The sequence below is a fragment of the Ceratina calcarata genome, unplaced genomic scaffold, assembly GCF_001652005.2.
Source record: "Ceratina calcarata isolate Rehan_Ccalc_2016 unplaced genomic scaffold, ASM165200v1 scaffold189, whole genome shotgun sequence".
Classification (NCBI taxonomy): Eukaryota; Metazoa; Arthropoda; class Insecta; order Hymenoptera; family Apidae; genus Ceratina; species Ceratina calcarata.
This window is the reverse complement of record NW_017140401.1, coordinates 97,278-107,265: the sequence shown is the minus strand read 5'-3', so window position 1 is coordinate 107,265 and position 9,988 is coordinate 97,278. Positions and strand designations below refer to the sequence as shown.

Genomic DNA, 9,988 nt, shown 5'->3' with positions numbered 1-9,988 from the left:
GGCATCAGCTCGAATCCCGACAGGATCCATCCACCTCCGACTTACCAACCTGCAAGAGCCATCCTATTTCTTCCTCTTCCATCCCTGCTTCTTCTTCCGCCGCTGTCGGGTCGCCGCCGAGGAAATTTTCACCCCGATTTTTCCTAATCTCATCTGGCGTCCATCGATGAATTAAGATCGAACGGTTGAGTAATGTTCTTGCGTTAATTTCAATTTTTTGGTCGCCCGATAGTATCGAACAGCGTGATGAAGCAGTTTCCAGACCGATGGCTGAAATTGCGTTAAAGTAACTGACGAATAATATAATTATTCTTTAAATTATACTAAGGAATCGTTTTACGATATGAAAAGGGAACTGCTTAATTATTAATAAATAAATTAACAAATCAGATTAAATTAATGAAATGAATTAAATCGATCGGCGAGCAATTATACCCAAGCGAAGCGTCGAGGAATCGGAAAGCTCGTTAGAAACGGTACCGTGAAATTTACTCGGGAAAAACTGAGGATGTTCAGTTGATCGGGCGGCGGAATGCAAATCCCGAGGTCTCTTTTTAATTAGCTCCCCGTTCCCCGTTTAAGCGCCCGGTCTAAGTTGCTCTGTGACAGGATCTGAGATCCGAGTCGAAATTGAATTTCACCAAAGAATGAGAAGAGTTCTTCGGGAAATCGAATCAGGGCCAGAATCTCCTGACACCTCGTTAGGTGGAAAATTCCATCGGATATCAAACGAGAAGACGAAAACGTTCCTCCACGCTCTTCGCTCCTCCCTTTCCTTTTTTGATAGGTAACATTATCTTCGGTGATGAATCCGTCGTTCACTTCCATGTAATAATTTATTGAATAACTGTCGTTATTGACTGTCATTTTTGGATTAATTAAGGCCTTGTCGAACGTCAACTACCGTCACTTGACTGCATACTTAACTTCAGCTTATTACTTCAAATATTTTTCAAGTCAAAAGGTAAGACATCCTCTTAAATGATGTTCAACACTGAAAGTGGTGTAGAGGTAGATGGTACATCAAGATGGTATACGAGCCACGACGATATGATCGAAGCGGAACGAGATGATCCCCGAGGGAGGCGCTCGGTCAAATCAGTTTCCACTGTCTTTTATTACGTTGCGTTTCGGTGTGCGACCAGCGAGAGACAATATGCTTGATTGCTGAGCTCGCGAGAGCGGATTTCAGATTGTCAACCGGCTACCGGCTTAAAAATTGAACAAACAAGCGGTATCAGCGCGCGATTGTACTTGGGAATCTCCTTTCGCACAGGGGTATAATGAATCTTCTGAAATCCGAGCTTTAGTTCAGCGGGCAGTGACGTAAATTGTGGTACGTCAAGCAATGTTAAGCATCCCTTCTGTAATCCTACTTTCATAAAAAAGACAAAATTGTGTCCAATGTTTGTTATATTATGTATTATATTTGAGAATAATTTTCATTTTTGTTTCAATATTATTTCTTCTCGTCGTCATGAAACTAGTTTTACTTAAAAACAAGTGAACTGATCCACTTATGTTACGTACTTGCCGTGATTAAACTACACATTTAATAAATTCATATAGTCTAAAACTATCCTTCGCAAAAATTCATATTATCGTACTTCTGTGTTTATTAAATTTTATGATGGTAGGTATAAAAAGACGCTTTTATTAATGTTTAATGCTCTCTTCAGCGTTATTGAGTTGAATTCAAGGCGAACAGATCTCAGGAAGGACTTTAGAATGGAGCGTTTACAGTACGCGTGACATCCTTCCATAAAATCGAGCTGAAATCGATATCCCTAGAAACGTCACGACTCTACGTCCCACTACGTCCACTTGCTCCAGAATCCAATTAAGCTTCAAAAGCTTCCTGACCATTCTGGAGATTGCTGCCATAACAATTTCAATTTATCCTCATAAATCTCTAAATCTGCGCATCCCAGCCACTGACGACCAAGTAAACTACAGTATTCCCTCGTTAAATATGAAATCTTTCAGACCGTGTAACGAGTTCTTACATTTACCTAGGAAATATTATGATCACTGATTGCAATAAACATCTCAATTACAATCAAGAGACTATTCCCTCATGAAGTATGAAATCTTTGAGAGGGAATGCGATTTAATAATGAAATAAAAGTATGTGCACTCAATGACGGAGGCAGAATTCGAACGGCGATCAAGGTATCTCTTAGCGTGTAAAAAGATCGATCATTCACACATTGTAACATACCGATAGCAATGTTATCGGTGCTGATCGTAAGACAGAGAGCTATTGAATTCTCGCGATAAAATCTATTTTATCTTCACCGGAGGCGAGGAACTAAAGCCAACAAATTAAACTTCAGAACATGATTTATTCCTCTCAGATTTCCCGCATCTCAATGTCCTTCGTGTTATCTCTAATTCATCAAATTATATGAATAAATAAGACTGTCGAGTGTTAACGAGATGTTGAATTCCATAATTCTGAATGCATCTAGTAAGTAAAAATAGTATAAAGAGAATATAAATATATAGTATAGTGTAGGATATATATGTATTATCAGGTTTTCAAATTATATTTGCATTCTTGAATTATTAAATGTATAATCTCAATGCATAATTTTAATACGAACATCAATTTTATATGTGAAATTGCCATAGACATTCGAGAATACACCGAATGCTTAAATGGGACATTTGAGACCAGGTGGTTGAAAAAAAGAAAATTAATGGGACAATTCCTTTTTTCTATCGGCATTTGAGGGAGAGAGACATACATACACAACACAGAGAGAGTCTTCCAATTTCAAAACGGGATTAACAAAAATTGGACTCTCAGTCAGTCAATTACTTGAAATAGTATCTGATTACTTTAATTAACTTCTTTCCTATCTAGGATCATATATTTATAGATAGAACGTAAAATTAGTAGTAGTAATTTTAAATCAAGTGGCGACAGTTACAAATTAACAGGGCTGGGGTCGCGGTTCAACAGACGAACCCGATGCGATTGCGATTAGGCGAAATCCAGGAAACTTCTGCCGGCTATGCAGGACTTAAAGTAAAAGTTGGTACTCTAACTGAGGGGCGCTGGCGTGCTATCTCTTCTGAGCGATTGGCTCCGCGTTCTGTGTTCCGCTTGGAGGACTTTGGATTTAAATGACCAGGAATTTCGTGTATCGATCCCGCCACTGTCCACGTCATATATCACGCGCACGTTATCTATGCACGTTCAACATTTATTTCACAAACTCGTGTAAAATGTAGAAAGAATTCCGATTAAACGTCCTAGTGATTTACACGATTCCCTTTAATGAATATCAGTTTCCATTATCAAAATGTACGAACTTACTTATTCATATATCGCGTTATATATTTTAAATCATAAATTTGACTTTAAACGAACTATTGCTTTAAGTAATTCAATAATTTTGTACTTTTATCTTCTTAAACGTCAGTATTAAGTTATGTAAAATTAATTCATAATTATCGTCCATTGATCACGAGTATAGTAACTGTTGGACGTGAAAGCACATCATGAAGTTATACTTGTCATGTTTACTAATGTTTTCATCGAAAGAGGAGATCTGACAATGAGAGAAACAGCATAAGACATTTTCTGAACGGAAACGATAAAAGATCGGCGACGTACAAATTTGATTCGAACTAGAATACAGAAGTTTAAGTACTGTATAAGCATTTATGTCATTTCTCCTGACTAGGATTTATCTTTCGAAAGGAATTTAAAAATTTATCTTACGCCGCGACGATTTTTCAAGAATTGAAATTTTTACGGTTGCACTCTTTTTAGGGCCGCGTAAATAGTATCTCGTGTTTAACTTCGCTTTAAGCGTACGGCTATAAACCTCGCGTTATCAAATCCGGAAAAGCGTCGCAGTGGAATGGATAAAAGGTGAGCGTTGTAAACGGATAATAGGGTTTCGCGCTCGAATTTCGTCGCATGCTTATTACGCCTGTGTACCGTTGTTTACTCTTGCTTAACGTTTAATGCAACATTTTCAACTGGCGCAAGATAGCGCCGTAATTAAAATTATTTCAGACTCAGTAAGAAATGTCATATAAAATTGTAAAAAATGTTTCGATGAAATGATTAAATAAGTTATTGTATGTGATATTAGTCATATACATATAGTCATTGAATATATAAATTGTATATGTAGAATTCATTGAATGTCCTCATAAAATCCATAAGTAAGATGTTACGTACACCACAAATGCAATTTGATATCACATTCGATTCTCCCGTGTATTAAAATAATTTTATCCTGATGACTTGTGAAACGAGATATCGGATAGGAGAAAACACGAGGATAATTTCGCAACGAGCTAATTATTGTCCAGCAAATAGAGTTATGAAACGTAGTAATAAGCAGAGAACTTAGTACTACAGCGCAAGGCGTAGCGCACTATCCTTTCGGGAGAAACATTTCAGAAACATTTTTCTGGGAATTAAACATCAGAGATTTCCAACGTCAAAATGTACTCGCTTCGGAAACCTGTGAAAACTTAGAAGAACATTTGCAAACGAAGAGGAGTTCAAGTTTCAGGTTACAGACGGTGTATTAAATTGCACGTTACTAGAATTCTAGGATCATGATAAATTTTACTTCCTTTCTGTAAAGGTAATGTAGCGTAATAAAAAATGTGAAATTGTCAAAAAGATGTTTAATCTCTATTGACAATTCCTGCCTAATTTTCTATCATTTTTCTTCATTCGTATAGTCTATAATGTGCCTTCGACCGTTTAAGGTCGAACTAAAATTGTACAGATATTCATTGTTAAATGTAAGTAGCTGGTAATACGACATCCTTTAATTTAAAAGTTTTAATGATTCTCCGTCGAACCTTGTTGAAAGAGAGTTTCCGCGGAAAGTGCACGTTCGGGTAATATTTTAATAAAGGCGACGAGATTGTACGGGCGGCGACGAGGTTTAGTGTAGAAAAGCGAGTAGTTGGCGCGAACAAAGAACGAGCTGATTAATGAGCATCCCTTAACGGGACTCGAGAAGTAAGATGAGTAAAACGAACTCCGGAGGATAAATCTTGCAATAGCTCATTCAACTTCATTTTCCGATGCTCGCCAATACATCGGTGAAGTGGCCGTGAAAAAAGTCGCTCGCTTCTCCCATCTCGATGAACTTCTTGCGTCATGATTGATGGAAGGGCTATCTTTTGTAACGTGGACTGCCGATCCGTTTTACGCAGCGGCATTACGTCGAGCGCTAACTAAACAAACCGCGGTAAAGTGGTTAATGATCCAAAAAAATCTTTTGTGAAATGCAGCAGCTCGGCGCAGAAATAAAGGGAATGGAGTGGACTGTGTTATGTCGGAAGAGATAGAGGGTCACAATTTTTGCGGGCTGAATTTATTAAAACCGCTAAGTCCGTTCCGGTGTAATGAAATTAAAAGTAAACTTCGCTTGCGATTTATTCTGCTCGGTCGTGGTTCTCAGCCTGAATTTCCATGCTACGAACACGGAACTCTGTTTCGAATGGAAAAACCGTGCCGATTGAGTCGTGGAAATGAGAGCAAATTTGTGAATTAGTATGCCACGATTATAGATAAGCCAAATAATACATTTTCAATGTCTCCAACAAAAAAACACTGATGTCATAAAATAATGTATCAATTATTATCACTAATATAAATAACAGAATTGCAATTTCATTATGGTAAATCTTCCTGTTATTTCATTTTCAACTTGATTCCTAATTCTGAACGAGTCGAAACGTAATTCAACTGGAAAATAGAGAAACATTTGCTATGCATGAACCTAATACTTATTCCCATATTTATTCGTGGCCTGATTCCTAAAACGGTCGTATCGCGGTGCATCACGCGGCGCGACGCATGTACGTCGATACCGGAGGCGCCGAATACATTAGGACGTCTGGTACGTATAGCAGTACGTCGGCGATTTAACCGGCTATCGACTCGTCAAACCGTCAAATCAGCTTCAAATGCACTAGTTTATACAGGCTGAGTCACGTAATTGCTTCGTCGGATAGCGTTCAGTGGTTCAATAAGTTTCACCTATTTATCGTCTTTTCTCCAAAGAAATTTTATTATTCGAAGACGTAAATATATCTGTGTAGAGATAAATCAATCATCTAAGAGAGTTCTATGTCAAATACTGCAATCGATAAAATTATGTTTTAATTCATATTTTCTACATTTAATAATAGTATATAGTTTATCTTTATTCGAAACAGGATAAAACAATTATTCTTTTTTATGTTTATGGACCCTGAAAATTGTCGGAAGTCTTAACACGCTTGAGGATCCATATTGGAATTCAGGATTGGGTTAGGTCAATTTCTCTCGTTTATTTCTAATTCTTCATTCCTTATCGAATTCCATGGAATAGCGAGGTTTGAAAAGAAAAAGAATACCTCGTGGTACGGTGCCGAAAGTTACATACCACCCGAGATTTGCAAATTACCGGACGGAGAGTAGCTGCCGTCGCAGGCATGTAGCGTCGGCTTGCGGCGGCAGCGCGGTTTTAAGCTCGATTATGTCGACGCCTTCAACGACGCTCCCGTTCCTTTTAAATAGAGAAGAAGAGTTACGCCCCGGGTACAGGTGGATAACTGAAATTCCATCGCTCCTTAGGAATGCGTTTTATTCACTAGAACAACGCAGCGTGAGCGAAGTAGAAATTCTCGATAACTGCATATCCAAATTCTGCAGAAATCATTTTGCATACAACCGAGTGAATTCTCGGAAAACAGATGTATTTTTTCGCTAGATATAAAATGCATTATTAAATTAAATGATAATTTAATATCAAATTCCATATGAAACTTTTTCCTAATAAGTTCAAATTTATAATAAAAACTTTATTAAAAAGTTGATCAACAAAATTCACAGTGGAATCCGCGACCGTTTCAGCAATGTGTTTTCAATATTAATCAATCTGGATTTAAAACATCGACGAACGACTCAATACGAAATTCTGTCCTAATCTGAAATTAGCAACAGAAATGTTATTCCTAAAGTTACTCAATAAAATATCTTTACTGTGGAGTTCGCGACTGTTGCAACAATGAATTTGCCCTCATTGTTAGTCAATCCGGATTCGAACGAGTCGAAGAACGACGATCGATGAACGGTGGCGACACGCGCTGCACGGGCGATTTCACGCTTTCCATGATCGAATCGTTGAAACGAAACGAGCATCGAGACGGGGACAATCGGGTGACATAACGTAGGAACGTTGACCCCTCGAAAGCGTTCCGCCCTTTTTTTTCACGCGTTCTTACACGAAATCGTTTCTGGATCGGCCGCATTATCTCACGACTGTTACGGATACCGTTTTAGCCGATTAGACGGGAGTAGCGTGATTTTTCTTTTTCTCGGTCGTTCTTGCCGGAACAACTTGCCAGATCGATAGAAATTGTGTAAACGACATTACAAGTAAAGTGAAATGTAAAACAGGTCGGCTGCATAAAACAATTCTAAACACAGTTATTCATGGAATAATTTCTTGATTCGTTCAATTTACATTCGTAACGAGGTATTCTATAACTAACACGAGGACGAAGCTCATGATTAACAAAGTGCCTATAAGATTGTATCAAATAAATGGAATTAAATACTCTCTATTTTCAATTATACAATTTTAAATCCATTATTCTGTAGAAACCTAAAATACCATTTTTCGTTTCCGATTAAAAACGTATCGAATTTCCAGTTATACAACTACTGCGCTGCGCTATATATTACGTATGAAAATCCTGCGAAACATTCAGAAGTTGGAAATCGTTGCGAAATCCCTTGAATCTGTCGCGACGTCTCCCTTCTGCCGGTACGAAAATTTCTGCGGAAGTGGGAGGAATCGGATAAAGCAGCCTCTACTGAAGTTTACACAACAAACGATCGGCATCGATACCGATGAATCTGGTTGAATATTTGGGAGGCATGTGGCAAGAATCGATCCTTGCACTGCTGCTCCTCGCTTGTTGCGGTTCGCTCGAGGCTCGCGCCGAGGATGACGTCGTCACCGTCGAATCGCTGCGTCGAGACGTCCGAGCACCGTTCGCCACCGAGGTCGACGATTTGCTCGGCGCGGGAAACTCCCCTGGGACGCAGCAAGCAAATAAAAAGGAGAACGCGTCCGGTATATTTTCAACATTCATTTTAATCACCGTAATTACTGGAATTTTGTAGAGGCCTCTTGTAAAAGAATTGAAATTCGAAACGGAGTGCTCGTCGAAACGTATAAACGATGAGAAGTTCATTACTCATCGTACCCGAGTAATTAATGAGTTTTCATTAATTAATGTAATTTATTTTGAATCTGAAAATATAGTACAAGCACCTCTCAGTCAAAATTGACTAAAATTCTGTAATACTTTACAGACACAGAACTTTATGCTCGCCATGGGAACCTAATCTAATACCAGTATATTAAGAAACAATATTGGATTACTAATTATCCTTCACTCTAATCTTCGAATTGCAACAAATCTAATAAGAACGGGATTAACAAATTTGTAGGAGAAAGGTTCGGGGGAAACGAGCCGTAAGCGGAGTACTCGAGGTCTAGTATCGTCGGGGCGATAACAAGCACGAATAATACCGTGGTTTTAGGCAAATCAGACGAGGGAGGATACTACAAGACGTACGGGAGCGACGCCGAGGGTGAGAAGGGTTACTTGAAGGCAACCTACGGCAAGGGCAATCACGGTTATAAGACCCTCGACACCTTCCACAAGCAGGACGGCGACAAGTACGCGTTCGAGGAGCACACCGCCTACGGCAAAGCGCGCGGTGACAAGAAAAGTAGCCACAACGACGAGGCTGGATCTCGTTCCGAGAAACACGGTGATCACGAGGGCGCAGGTACGAGGAAACTATACTGTACCGTGTAAAGCACGGTAATTGCGCGGGGATTAAAGTTTCTGTGGTCTTAACTTCAGACGCAACAATTTTTTACTTGTTCGGTGGTGGATGGTATGACTCGTGTAATACTACACTATTATTGTACTAGACATAATACTGTATTATGAAAATTATCAAGCTTTTAAGATGTTCTTGAGAAATGATCATATTTTGCTTCTAATAAGATATCTGTATAAACTGAATTATTACCGCAGTACTACGAAATTAAATGGAAACTATATCCGCGGAAGTTTCCTCAATGGACTGCGCGATTAGAATATCGGATTACATCAACGGGGTAACTATGTCCACCGAAGCTTCGGCATACCTAATTTTAATACCTAACAGTGTTACCGATTACTTTCACGGAAGCAGATTATTTAATCGCTTACGTGTGACCAACAAGGTTCGATATTATATCCAAACAAATTTGATTACCGCGCGAGAATCTTGATTAAAAATCAATATAACCGTTGTAGCCTAAATTTAGTTTCGAATTTCTATTACCAGTTGTGATTATGCCATAAACTTCCGAAGGTACCATCGTCGATACCCATTATGCAGCCGATGAGGGTGAACATTATGACGGCGCTGAAGCGGACGATCACGACAGCTATACTCACGCAGGCGGCGATCACTATACGGGTCATGGACCAGAATCTTCGAGCCAGGGACACAGCGAGAGTTACAGCGACGGCGACGGCAGTTCTTACAGCAGCCACAGCTCGTACTCGAAGAGCTCTGGCGACGAAGACGGCGGAGGCCATTACTATTAATCATTCGCTAACGGGTCGCCGCGCCGTCGTCCAGTTGTCTGGCCTTCCGCAAGAACTGTTAACACGGTAAAAGCATTTCGTTTTGTGAAATAAAGTGTGAATACAATAACTTATCGGTATAAATGTCAGATCATTTTAAAGAAGAATAAAAACTGAATAATGTTTGTTGAGCGAATTCGTCTCGTCCAATTAGATACGATTTTAAACACTCAGGTTACGTTCGTATATGAGACTGAATCGGTATAATTGGAAACGTGAAAAATAGAACATTTTTCGCAGTAATTACGTTTTAAAACTTCTTTGAAAATATCGAGTGAACAATTATAATTATACA

At 39.0% G+C, this 9,988-nt stretch overlaps 1 protein-coding gene across 1 annotated transcript; it reads left to right on the top strand.

The window, feature by feature from the left end:
• Nucleotides 1-7,524: 7,524 nt before the first annotated feature.
• Nucleotides 7,525-9,654, top strand: LOC108621944 (spore wall protein 2-like). The gene is made up of 3 exons (XM_018019555.2): nucleotides 7,525-8,114; nucleotides 8,588-8,839; nucleotides 9,416-9,654. The coding sequence occupies exons 1-3, from the start codon at nucleotides 7,889-7,891 to the stop codon at nucleotides 9,652-9,654; spliced, it is 717 nt and encodes a 238-aa protein (XP_017875044.2). The 5' UTR covers nucleotides 7,525-7,888.
• The last annotated feature ends 334 nt before the right edge of the window (nucleotides 9,655-9,988 follow it).